The sequence below is a fragment of the Ipomoea triloba genome, chromosome 8, assembly GCF_003576645.1.
Source record: "Ipomoea triloba cultivar NCNSP0323 chromosome 8, ASM357664v1".
NCBI lineage: Eukaryota > Viridiplantae > Streptophyta > Magnoliopsida > Solanales > Convolvulaceae > Ipomoea > Ipomoea triloba.
Genome location: NC_044923.1, coordinates 15,462,723 through 15,476,706, shown reverse-complemented (window position 1 = coordinate 15,476,706; position 13,984 = coordinate 15,462,723). Strand labels below are relative to the sequence as shown.

Below are 13,984 nucleotides of genomic sequence, written 5' to 3'. Positions count from 1 at the left end.
TTTTTTTTTTTTTTTTTTTAAACTTATTTCACAATGCAGACATAATAAGTTGTGTTCTCAACCTAATTCTATAGATAGTTGGTCGGAATATAGGCATTAATTAAAGGCAAAGTTAATCAAGAGATTAATTTATTTTTGTTAAAAACTTTTTTTTGATTCGAAACTGTCTACATCTGTATCTGCAAAGTCCTTGGCCTACTGTTTTGGCCCCTCTCGCGTGTTTGTACTCTTTCTGGTGCACTCCTACTACCGCATTTCAGAGAAATATAAAAAAATATTGAATAATAATATACGGAGATGATGGTGATCTTGAGAGGATATGGTGGCGACTGGTGAGAGGAGAGAGCATCGGTGTGGTGAAACGTAAGAGGAAGAAGAAGAAGAAGAAGATGGAATTTCTGGGTATTTGTTAGAAATAGAAATCTCGCAGCCCCTCAGGCATTCCCAGATAGATAGATAGATCTCTAGGCTCCCAGAATTTGAGGATTGGTTTCTCAAGAAAATTCTGTTTTTCTTCTTGCTGGGTTTTCTGCTGTCTGCCCATATTCAAGCTTAGTCGTGCAAAGATTGATAGTTTTAGCTTCTGGGCACTTTTCTCAGGTGTTTCTTGATTGGTAATGGTAATGGTAATGGTGGATTATGCTTACAAGCTGTGAGCAAGAATGGCTGCTTTGCTTGATGTTGTGTTTTGTTGAGAGTTATGGTTTTGCTGAGAGGGTATTTTTATTGATACAAGAATAACATAAAGAAAAAAAAGGGGGAGATTATGGAAAGGGAGTGGTTTCTGCCATTCAAAGTTCTGGGCTTGGGGATTTGGATGTTAATAGCCACTTCTTGCTCTGCTACTCTTTCACCATCTGGGGTGAACTATGAAGGTTAGCTTCTACTCATCTTCCTCATTGTACAAATGCTTCTTTCTTATTTCTTCTTTCTTTGAACTGGCTGTTAAATGGGATTAATTAAAGTTTAAACTCCTAAAGATTTCCAAGTGACTAGGCTTTGACTTGATAAATTTACCCTTCAACCTCTTTTCCCCTAGTTTTCTTGCTTGATGGTGAAAAGGTAATAATAATTGTGGGTATTATCCATTGCAGTGGTGGCTTTGATTGCTATAAAGACTGGTTTACATGACCCTTACAATGTTCTGGAAAATTGGGATGTTAACTCTGTAGACCCCTGCAGTTGGAGAATGGTTACCTGTTCACCTGATGGCTATGTGTCTGCCTTGTAAGTACTCAGATTTTTAGAGTATCTTTGGCAGTAATTTAATGAATCTCATCACTTCAATTCAATATTTGTTGGGTGAATTGATCATTGTTGATAAGGTGGTTTTGACTCATTAGGGGACTACCCAGCCAGAGTTTATCAGGGACCTTGTCACCTGGAATTGGCAACTTAACAAACTTGCAGTCTGTGTAAGTACTTGGAAAACTCATTTTCTATTCTATTCTTTCTACTTTTACATAATTTTTTGATTGTAGTTATGTTAGGAATTAGGATCAAGCGCTCACCGCATATGCCAAAAGCTATAGCTAGTAGTGAAAGGCACAACTTCATTTCCTTACAGACCGCCATCCCATTTTCGAGATGCTGGGTGCTGGACTTGGCCTTTTAAGCCCTTTACCAGCCTCAGCCCAACAATAACAATCCCTAAGCCACCGGGTGCTAGACTTGGCTTTTACCGGCCTCTGCCCAACAAGTTGATTATTTTATTTGTATATTAATTGTCAGATTGTTACTCAAATCAACTATGAGAAAAAAAGGAGTATAAAAATAACAGATGATGCTGATATTGGTGCAGGTTGCTGCAAAACAATGCTATTTCAGGACATATTCCGGCTGAGATCGGGAAATTAGAAAGGCTTCAGACCCTCGATCTTTCCAACAACAAATTCAATGGTGATATACCCAGCACATTGGGGGACCTAAGGAATTTGAATTATTTGTAAGTTTTGGGAATACGGAAAAAAAAAAAATCTTTTTTGTAGTACATAAGTGATGAACTGCTGCAGAGGACTAACTTGTTTTCCTTTGAATGAGCCAGGCGACTCAACAACAACAGCCTCTCGGGACAAATCCCAGAATCTCTCTCCAAAGTTGATGGTCTTACTCTTGTGTATGTCCGTGTGTGCTTTTCTAGTTAACAGTTTAAATGTCTTTCGAATAAACTAATGCGTAAATTTCTTTTTCTTCCAATGCGCCAACAGCTTAATTAATTGTTACTTTCAGGGATGTTTCTTTTAATAATCTCAGTGGCAGACCCCCTAAACTACCAGCAAGAACTTTCAAGTGAGTAGCTTCTTTCCAGGCATATGTACTCCTTTTAGTATATAGTTGCCGTTATAGTTGATTTGAGTAACAATTCGAGAATTAATTCAGAGTTGAAAATCTCTTTCTTTCTGGATTTCAGAGTTATTGGCAATCCTTTAATTTGCGGGCAGAGTTCTGAGAATAATTGTTCAGTAATCTATCCAGAACCACTGTCGTTTCCACCAGATGCTGGAAAAGGTGAGTATTAGGCCTTCGACTTCCCATAAATTCAAACTGAAAAATGATAACTAAATGTTATAAAGAATGTTAAATAGGTAGGTAGTGACAGAGTTAGATTGTGTGGGAATGTTATTTTTACTCACACCCGATTTTCTTAGGTCAATCAGATGCTGGAGCAAAAAAACATCACGTGGCTATTGCTTTTGGAGCAAGTTTTGGCGCCTTATTCTTAATCATCATACTCGTGTCCCTTATCTGGTGGCGCTATAGACGGAATCAGCAGATCTTTTTTGATCTCAATGGTTAGGATTTATACAGTATTTCCAAATTTGTGAATGATCTAATCATTTTCAAGCTACTAACTCGTGAATTTCAATTCTCATTATATAGGAGTAACCTTTGGGCCCTAGACTATTTGCTTTGTAGTCATATAAGTTCTTGTAGAAATCTATATCTGCTATTAAATAGTGCTTTACAAATATCTTTTTTTTTTTTTGGCAGATAACTATGATCCAGAGGTCTGCCTGGGCCATTTGAGACGGTACACCTACAAGGAACTGCGGACTGCAACTGACCATTTCAACTCGAAGAATATTTTAGGAAGGGGAGGATTTGGGATAGTGTACAAGGGTTCCTTAAACGATGGCACTATTGTGGCTGTCAAAAGGTTGAAGGACTATAATGCTGCTGGTGGCGAGATCCAATTCCAGACAGAAGTCGAGATGATTAGCCTGGCTGTCCATCGAAATCTCCTCCGACTTTGGGGGTTTTGTTCAACCGAGAATGAGAGGCTCCTCGTTTACCCTTATATGCCAAATGGGAGTGTAGCATCAAGATTAAAAGGTCAGTAAAGCCTTGATGGCCTTTCATGTAATAACTATTCATTAAGATGATATCATGAGGCGTTTTTGTCAATGTTGAAGTACTCAATCTTTCTATATTTTACATATCCGATTCTTTGACTAGTATGGAATGGTATTGAATTGACTTTGCAGATCATGTCCATGGTAGGCCGGTGTTAGATTGGTCAAGGAGGAAAAGAATAGCGTTAGGGACTGCAAGGGGGCTGGTGTATTTGCACGAGCAGTGTGACCCCAAAATCATCCATCGTGATGTCAAAGCGGCCAACATTCTGTTGGATGAAGACTTTGAGGCAGTTGTTGGAGATTTTGGGTTGGCGAAGCTGTTGGATCACCGCGAATCTCATGTGTCTACTGCTGTTCGGGGCACTGTCGGACACATTGCTCCTGAGTATTTGTCAACAGGCCAATCATCCGAAAAGACTGATGTATTTGGTTTCGGAATCCTGCTTCTTGAACTAATTACTGGTCAGAAAGCTGTGGACTTTGGGCGAGGGGCTAACCAGAAAGGAGTAATACTTGATTGGGTACCTTTCTCCTCTCTTTTAATTTGCATCTAAATCTTGATTTTGATCTTGCACTCACTATGACAAAGTTGCCCATTAAAATTTAAGAGAAACAAATTAATGCTTGTTTGGGGGTAACTCCAGCTAAGATGGCTAAAGATACAAACTTGTAACCACAAGGCCAAGAGTTCAAATCTCAGCCCTCTTAGTTTGGACCGTCAGCTATGGGGCAACCTAGACTAGTTTACCTCCTTGTGGTCCTTTGTTAGCTAGGGTCACAAGGCGGGGTGTTGGGCGGAGGCCTGTAAGGGCCAAGTCCAGCACCATGTGGCTAGGGTGATTGTTGGGTGGAGGCAGGGCTAAGCTCAGCACCCTATTTCTCGAAAATAAAGGCATCTTGCCTGCCTTTGCTACTAGCTATAGCTTTTGGCGTAGTGGTAAGCGCTTGATCCTAACAAGTGGGGGCTGCACCCTTGTGTTGTGGCCCTGTGGGTTTCTCTCGTCACCTGAGATTAATCCGTGTTTTGCTGCAGGTAAAAACCCTCCATCAAGAAGGGAAATTGAACTTGATGGTGGACAAAGATTTGAAGAACAATTTTGACAGGGTTGAACTAGAAGAGATGGTTCAGGTTGCCCTCCTTTGCACCCAGTTCAATCCTTCTCACAGACCAAAAATGTCGGAAGTGCTAAGGATGCTGGAAGGCGACGGCCTAGCTGAAAAATGGGAGGCTTCACAGAGAAACGATACTCCAAGGTATCGCACTCATGAAAACACGCCCCAAAGATATTCCGACTTCATAGAAGAGTCCTCTCTAATCGTCGAAGCAATGGAGCTGTCTGGACCTAGATGACAAGCTGGTTGAATTGGCTTCATATCTTCAGATCACACAATATATATTTATCTTTATAGCCCTTCAAAAGGGCATGTAATTCACCTGTAAAAAGAAAAAGAGGAAGAATCATGTGTAGCTTGTAGCTAGGGACTTGGTTTTTGTGTCAACATTTCACTTCATAGAGCTTCTTCAATTCTCACAACAGTTTGGAAAAAAACATCTGTGTATTATTCATTTACACTTTAATGGAGGGTGGAGCACAAAGCATTCCTTCCTCGTTGAAACACTCTTCAACTCTATAGCATATTGATCTTTACACTCAAACAGTATGTTTGGAGCTAGGGTAGTTTTAGGTTGTAGTTTAATTTGCTGTTTATATCTTGAGGTTGTGTTCTGGCTTGGTGGTTAATTCAATGCATTTCCTTTCTATTCTTTTCTTCTCAAAAATGTTGAATCTCAACTTCAAGGGTCACCCATGACTCGACCTGACAGAGCATCTAAGAGGATGTAGATTATGATAGCTCAATTGAACATAAAAGTTGAATCTTTGTTTATTGCATACAAAAAGTCCTTTCACTTTGAGAGGTTGCTCCCACGCTGTTGTTGGTGAATATACTACTCAGGTCAGCAATCGACCTTGTAGCTAAAAGATGTATCTCACGCCTAAATTGAGTATTGGTCGAGCTGATGGCTTCGTCCCGAGACATTCCAACATTGATCATAACTAACTCTGAACCTTTTGGAACATAACCCATTAACCCCAAGTATAAATGCGAGAGGGGAACGATTCAAATATATTCCATTTCTGACTTTGGGGGCTCCAAACCTTTTCTTCATATTACCACTATTTCATTGGATCTCATATAAGCTTTAATTTATACTATCCTAAAACCAATTCATGGGCTTGTGCTTGGGATAATTTTGATGGAGAGATGATTATTATACAATAAATTTACAAAATCTAATATATGTTGTAAATAATTATATATGAATATTACTAGAGATATTATATTATGATAATATTGTCTTTCATCTTTTAAGTGTTGTAGTTATACTGAAATTTTGTATATCAGGTATATATTGGATTGAAGGATGGATAAAAAAAGATAAATGGTTGTCCATATATTTCTTGTCTCTCTCTGCTTTACCCTACATTATTATGTCCACTGCTTTCCTAAGATGGGAAAGATACTACGATTCAGGATACATATGAATTTATAACACGTTATCTATACGTGTGTTCTATATTAATCTTAAGATACATTTAAATTTATGACACGTTATCAACACGAGATTCTATATTAATCCTCAGTGAACATGTTCGTCAATACAAGTGTTCTTTTTTTTTTTTGGTGGGAATACGATTGTTCTATATTAATTCTAGGATACATTTGAATTGATAACACGTTATCAACACAAGTGTTCTATATTAATCCTCAGTGAACGCCATGAATAAGCTCCGTCAGATTTCCTATTCCCACGGGGATTTTCCCTACAAGACTGAAATTGGATAAGGAAATTCCAAAATTTTGATTACCACTCCCTACAACCCTAGTGCTCGTACGTCTTACTCAATTTGCAAATGAATCGTGCAGTGGTGGTCAAGTAATGTCGGAAATTATTGAAACTTGTCGTTCTCATAATTTTGCAGATGCTATACTAGTTCATGAGCGCAGCATTAATGAGGCATTCCTAATGGTATTATCAAGTCATTTGCCTTTTGCTCATACTGCCTCCTTTGGATTAATCAATTAATGTGGTAACCAGACTTAAGGATACAAATGCTATATATTAGGATCAAGCGCTTACCACTTATGCTAAAAGTTATAGCTAGTAACGAAGACGTAATTTTATTTTCTTATAGACCGTCATCACAATTTTTTAAACAAGGTACTGGACTTGACTGTAAACCTTTTACCGACCTCCGCTCAATAATCTCTCAACTACCGAGTACTTAGACTTGGTCTTTACCAACCTCTACTTAACAAAAGCTATTGGAATAATGTTTGAGGATTATCCTCATTTTATATATTAAACAACTTCTCAACTAAGCTTGACGAAATTTTCTTGCCGGAAAGGTTCTTTATTATCAAGATTACTACTCTTGATGATCACTGTTGGTTTTACGGTTGCGTTATAACTGTTCGGACAACCAACACTACCGTAAAACTTAGGATAAATAATGAAAGATAGCACAAGAATAATTGAGCAGAGTAATTATGCTTGCAGTAAAGTCAGAACGTAACTCTCAATAATGTGACCCCAGGGTATTTATACAAGAATAATAAGCCTTAGAAAGGAAATAAGGAAAGATCTTAACAAATACTCCATATAATTTTAGGGAAGTTACTTAAACCGCCATGCCATCATAAATACTTGCCATTTCTGAGTTAGGAAAGAATTCTCACAGATCCGCCATAAATACCTGATTCTTTATTATCGCCGCCTCTCGAGCGCACCCAATCGGGCTCCGCTTCCCGATTGCCTGTGTCAGCCGGGTTACTCGAGGTCTTCTGCCCGAGTCACAAGCTGGAAAGGTCTAGTCAGTCAGCGGGCTCTAGATACCGAGGCCCTTCGGGTCGTGTACCCTAGCCGGGGGTATCCATCAATCACAAAAGAAAAGGAAGCTTAGATGATGTTTGTGTTGGATATTGACATCAACCATTCAATGAACTAAAAGCTAAGTATTTTTGTTCTCAAAAGAAGATATTTATACATGCATATATTTATATGATAGATGGTGATGGATGGTGTACTAGGGCTCACGGTCCTGCGAAATAGAGACATCTTGGCCAAGGGTAGTTTAGTACGCTTGGGCTTCCTACTTATAATGTAATAAGAATTGGGATTCCTATTTCTAATGTAATAAGAAGCGAGCTTACTGCTCACAGGATTGAACTTCATATTTATAATGTAACAAGGACTCCCAATATGAAGCAGTCTAGGGGTTTATTCCTTTTAGGGTTCTTATCCCTCTTATATAAATAGATCCCACACATGGGGAGAAGAAACAAGCAATTTCATAATACAAAATATTTACTCTCTATACTCATTATTTTAACTATAGTGTTGGCCTTCTATTGATTGCCCAAAAGTCATAAAACCAATAGATGACATTATGTGTAACTTGTCATATTTTCATAAAAACTATCTTTATCGCATAATTGTACCGAGAAAGAGATATGTCATATGTATTTGCATACGAATTAATGATGGCCAAATTTTGAGAGCTTTATTAACCATGGTAACTCAATTGAACACAAATGCTAGACCATTGCTCATTGCGCACAAGAAGCCCCCTCACTTTGAGAGGTTGAGGTTGCTCTCACACTGTCGCGGGTGAGACTCAATCTTGGTCTCTTCTTCCAAACTTCACCCCTGTGACCAATTGTGATACGCTTTCTTGATGTGACCAACACATGCATACATTTTATAATGAGTGCACTAATTGTCTTTTGACAATTGTTGTTTCACAAATTGTTCTCTTATGCTTCATGGCAATGTGAACCGTCATAAAAGAGTATTTATTGATTTGCTTTTGATGGTAATAATTATTTGCTATAGGCCATAAATATTGAAATTTACCTCACTTCTTATATATAAAACTATATCATGAATTCTAAATGTAGCTTTGCCCTGAAGGCGAAATTCATAGCACTAATTATATGATAACAACATTACGACAAATTATATGACTCTAGTGTGAAATTGACTTGATACCAATTCAAAAAACAATTAATATTTGTCCAAATTAAGGTTTATTTGTGGCGCTAGTTTTTTTTTTTTCATAAATTATTTGATATGAGTCTTGAACATTAAATTTTCCTCATATCTTGGGATTTAAACAAATGATAGTCCCCAAAATTTTAATATGATTTTATCCATAAGGTAAACTAAAAGCACTCATTTTTCTCTGTCACCCATTTTACCAAAACCTTAATAATGAATATTTGATTTAAAAGGATCCACATGATTCTATGTCAATCTCTAAAGGATTGCTATGACCAATAAATTGTAATCTTCCATTGGCTAAATTTAAGATTTTAAGATGTTAAATCTATCTTCTGTCTTTAAATATGACCAGTACAGTACAATACAGTATTGTTTCACAAGTGAAACTTTGTAAGCAGAACATTACAGAGGCAAAATTAATAAAACACTTCATCAGTTTTCTAGACTAGTCATCTTGTATTCTAGTAGTAGTACATGACAATATTATACTAAGTAGTGTAAGGCTCGTCGTCTTTAGGTTAGTCACCTTGCATTGTACTCCAATAGTAGTACATAAATATTATATTAAGTATTTTGAGTGCCATTGAGTTTTTGAAAGGAACATCAAAGACTAAAGGGTCCATTTACTAACAGAGAACTAGAGAATAGAAAACAGAAAACATGTTTACTAACAAAACATTTTCCAGTTTTCTAGAAATCTAGAGAACTTTAAAAAATTGTTTCCTAAATAGAAAACAAAATCAACTATCATCTATTTGGTTATATATCACTATAACCACATTCTCACCATTATCTATTTATATAAGGCTAAAGTGTCATCTAACACCACGAATTATATCCAATTATTCATGCAGCACCCTGAACTTTCATATCGTATAATCGAGCCGCAAACCAAAATAAAAAATTCACCTAGAACTTTTAGCAGGTTTCCAGGTCTTCCTGCTGACATGGCGCATGTTTTCAAGTGATGTGGCATTTCTTTTAACATTATGTTGTCCATGTAAGCATTTACATATTAAAAATAATTTTTTTTAAAAAAAAGACAAAAAATACAAAAAAAAAAAATTAGCATTTCTATAAATTTGGAAAATTGAAAAAATACTAAACAATAAATTGGCCAAAAAATATAAATTCTGAAAAAAAAAATTGAAACATTGGAATTGCAAAATTGAAAAGTATACATTATAAAAATAAAGAGAATAAAATTCTGGTTATTTTAATATAATAATTTTGTTTTTTTTTTAATTTTAAATATGTAAACACTTACCTGGACAACATAAGGTTAAGAGAAATGCCACATCAGACGCCATGTCAGCAAGAAGACCTGGAAACTTGCTAAAAGTTCTAGGTGAATTTTTTATTTTGGTTTGCGGCTCGATATATATTATATGAAAGTTCAGGGTGCGGCATGAATAATTGGATATAGTTCATGGTGCTAGATGACACTTTAGCCTTTATATAATTATCCATTACTATGATTACATTCATTATCATTTTCTTTTACTTATCACATTCTTCTATCTTTTCTATCTGCATTTACTTATATAAACATAACTTATTTGCTTATGCTTAAAGTTAGACATTATTCACATTATTAAAATTAAAACTTATATATATTAGAATTAAAATTAAAAATTATATTTATTTCATTTAAACCGTACCAAACATATCCAAACATATTTTAAATATAAGGTCTAAAAGTCATTCAAAATTAAACTTTTATTAATTTTATAACATTATTCTATAAAATAAATTTGAAAAAATGAGTGTTAGTAAACAAGTTTTCTAAACAAAAATAGAGAATAAAAAACAGAGAATGAAAACTGAAAAATTAAAAAATAGAAAATAAAAAAATGCTTTATGAAGTAAACGAGCCCTATTTTTTGTAGCAATATACTTTCTAAGTTCTAAATCTTTCCTCCTTGATAATGTGTCGATCATTAGAATGTTAATATAATAAGATCTAGAAGATCTCAAATAGGGATTAATCTTTGGGTGAGTAATAACTCTTAGACTCGTGAATGAAGTCTTCAACTTCTATCTTTATTGCTATGCTACTCTGTCAAAAATATTTTATAATCATGTCATGACGTGATGCATGATATAGTTATTTTAAATGCTATGTACTTGAAAGTTTGAAGTGAATCACATCATGTCAATTTACCTGAACCAAACAACTTGTGAATATTTGATGATGATAACCTCTCATACGTTGAGAAAATAAATTTTAGAAATCTTGAATGGTCTCACCATCTATACTTCTATTTGGCATTTGACCTCCCTAAGATTGTTAAGTATTCTTATATTTCCATTTAATGCGTATGCTTTCTCTATTTGAATATATATATGCTATCTTTAGATAATTGCATATATACTTTAATTAAGTATTTCATTTGTTGCGATACTTTAACAATTTAAAAACCAAAATTCTTTTAAATTATGGCATGAGCTTGGGTCGTATTGGGCAAAATATGATGAGTCAGTTTTTATAATCTTGTTGGAGATTGTATATATGCCAAATAGTAGCCTCCATCCTTCACATGAGTATTGCATGTGTGAAGGAAAATTTCTAAATTATGTATTTTCTTGTTGGGGACCTCTAATTTTACATACTATTATTTTATCCAAATCTAACTTACTGCATATCATGCTTATTCTCCTCACACCTAGTACGTGATTTCAAATCAAACATTTCCACCTCTGCGTTTTATTATTAGTGTGCAGTCACTTTTCTTGTATCACCATCATAGCGTATCTCTAGGAACTATCAAATAAAACTAAGTATACATGTTAGTTATCAACCTCCATCTGTTGTCTAAATACTTAGAGCCCATGATAAGGGATGAATTGATACGTTGATTACATACTTTGTGAAGATCATTTCATGACATTAGGGGGTGATATGAGACCAAATTTAATGGAATGCCGAGAAATTTCATAGATTGAAAATATCTTCAGTATTTAAGTCTACGTACTAGTTAGACTAAATTAAACTAGAAGTTCAGAAGATAATCAATTTGCAACTTTTAACAAATAATCTGCCAAACATATTTACTAATCATAAAAGAGTGACTAGATCTCATATACCTTCTTCAACTTGGACCAAATATATGTGTGTGTGTGTGTGTGTGTGTGTGTGTGTGTGTGTGTGTGTATATATATCTATTCAGGTGAGAACTAGTATATTATAGCGGTCTATGAGGTTAAATAGTGATCGTTAGATTAAGATTTTGGATGGTAAGATTGATGTTATTTTTTTGAGTTATTTATTGATTTGGGCGATGCTTTTAGAAGCCTGGGGTTTTTGGGTCTTTTTATTCCAATGTTTTAATTATGGTAGATTTCAAACTCTGTTTAATTTTGGTATTAATCAATCAATTTCTTTTTTTATTTCCTTGACTCTTGGGATTCTTTCTGTTCTGTCATTGGGATTTTTCTGCATTGTTTTCGACGGTGGCTCTTCAATTGCTCAACGTGTCAGTTGCGATTTTCAATTTTCTTCACTCGACTGTTGGTGACTGGCGACGGGCGCAGTTGAGAGGGACGTCAGCGACTGGCGACGTTCGGCGTTTCTGGTTCTTTTCTTCATCCGGCACTTCGTTTCTTCAGGCGTCAGTTGCAGCGGGAGGGCATATTTGCGACGGACGTTGACGGTAGGCTTCACTAGTGTGGAGGCGACGGGCGGGAGGGCGAAGTTGCGAGGGACGATAGGCGGTGGCGTTGCATGTATTCCGTAGTCTGTGGGTTGCAATCTGAGCGTGGTTCAATGGCGGAAGGCGGTGATGGTCATCGACGGTGTCGCAGCTCCGGTCCAGCGTTGGAGGTTTCAGTTCCAGGTTAGTATTTTTTTTTTATTTTGTTAGTAAATAAATAATTAACCATATTACAAGAATGCATGCATGTTATTCAAAGAATTAGGAGGGAGTGTTAGTTTTGGTTTCAGAGATTCAAAAAAAAAAATGGAGTTGAGTGAGAAAGAGGAATTTTTGGTCTCGAGAGGGATTTCTGGGCAATAGTTCATTGGAGAAACCCTAAAAATATATAAACAAAAACTGTATTGTTCCAAGACTAGTATATATATTTTTTGTAATTGCAGTTTGGTTTTTTTTTTTTTTTTTTTTGGAGATTGGAACTTCACATAATAACTTATTCACTCAAATCCCTTACTGCAGCCTTATTAATAAATCTAATTTACCATAATCATTTCTAATGCGTAAACATCTAAACAACCAAAATATCATTTACGAAATTGTATAACACATGTAAAATGACATCTATTTCAAACAAATTCAACCCATTTCTTTTTCCACTTATTCACTCCTACGCCTTATCATTCTTATTTTCCTAATTCTGCTTCTTCGGATTCATGTGACAGTTACGAAAGTTGTGTCGGGTTGGTTTTTGTCCGCAACCATTACACTTGCGACCGTCTATCTTTTTCATCTCTGCTACTTTTTCGTGTGCATTCTTTAAACGCTTCCCACTACCTTTGGTTTTTGATATTGGTGGTGGCTTTATTGTTATCGTAGTGGTTGTTTGTGTGCCATAAAACGTCTCAACTAAATCATTGCTTTTCCTTTTTGCCTCTATCATCCCCATGCTCTTCATCATTTCACCTTTCTTGTCTTGCATAAAATTTAGCATTTCCTGCAAATCTTTAATGTTCCCCTTTGATAGTGCCATGTAGTTGTTGAACTCATTCCATACCTTGCCAACTAATTTATTCTCATCATTGTCTTCCGTGTGTGCCTCTGTCTCCTTTGCATTACAATTCTTGGTCCATCTCTGTACTATGTACTTTGGTGGAATCATTTCTGCATCATCGTCCTTTAATACAACAAAAACATGCTTGCACAATATTCCAACCCTTTTGAATTTGCCACACGAACACTGTATTTTCCCCCTTTCTCTTGCATAGCTTACTTTAAAACTCTTCGCTTGACCCTCCTTGATTGTGTATACCGTGATATCTTCAGCTTCTTCCCTCCATGTTATTTTGCACGAAAAACACCCTTCATAAATCTCTGCCTGCACATTGTAGAAGATTGCAATTGTGTATATGGACGCTGCATGCTTCTCAATCAACAGAGGGGTCTTCGTTCTTGGAGTGGAGGTTTCAATATCTTCAATTAATTGTGCTTGTTTGTGTCGTTGCATTTCTATCACACTATCAAACTGGGTGAAAAACTCTAACAACGTTCCATTCTCATTGATGCAGGATCCAAACACTCCATTTTCTGCCTCTAATCTTGATGTTGTTCGCATTAGGCCAGCCATAAATGCTCCTTCAAAATACGCCTCTATCCAATGCCTCTAGCGTCAAATAGTTGTGTGGATGAGAACGTATAATTGTATTGACTAACAACAATGGAGGTTACAGAGTCTGAGAGAATATATAAATATACACAAGTAGAGGTATAGGATGAGCAGGATAGTGAATCACAATATGAGTCAAAGACCTAGGTATAGGATGAGTAGGATAGTGAATCACTATATGAGTCAAAGACCTAGAGTCCTAATACTCCCCCTAAAGCACAAGGCAAACTGGCAACCTGTAGCTTGT

General features: G+C 36.0%; 2 protein-coding genes across 3 annotated transcripts; one reads left to right on the top strand and one right to left on the bottom strand.

The window, feature by feature from the left end:
* The first annotated feature begins 211 nt into the window (after window positions 1–211).
* LOC116027369 (protein NSP-INTERACTING KINASE 3) lies at window positions 212–4,999 on the top strand. Of its 2 annotated transcripts, none has more exons than XM_031268952.1 (11): window positions 212–875; window positions 1,095–1,227; window positions 1,344–1,415; window positions 1,802–1,945; window positions 2,045–2,116; window positions 2,230–2,289; window positions 2,411–2,508; window positions 2,658–2,792; window positions 2,992–3,333; window positions 3,486–3,877; window positions 4,390–4,999. In XM_031268952.1, exons 1-11 carry the CDS (start codon window positions 767–769, stop codon window positions 4,705–4,707), a joined length of 1,875 nt encoding a protein of 624 aa, XP_031124812.1. In that variant the 5' UTR covers window positions 212–766; the 3' UTR covers window positions 4,708–4,999. The 2 variants fall into 2 exon arrangements, with proteins under 2 accessions (XP_031124812.1, XP_031124811.1); XM_031268951.1 differs by having other exon boundaries at window positions 213–875; window positions 2,649–2,792.
* Window positions 5,000–12,765: 7,766 nt separating this feature from the next.
* On the bottom strand, window positions 12,766–13,698 carry LOC116027006 (protein FAR1-RELATED SEQUENCE 5-like). Its single transcript, XM_031268435.1, has one exon. The coding sequence runs from the start codon at window positions 13,696–13,698 to the stop codon at window positions 12,766–12,768; it is 933 nt and encodes a 310-aa protein (XP_031124295.1).
* Between the last annotated feature and the right edge of the window lie 286 nt (window positions 13,699–13,984).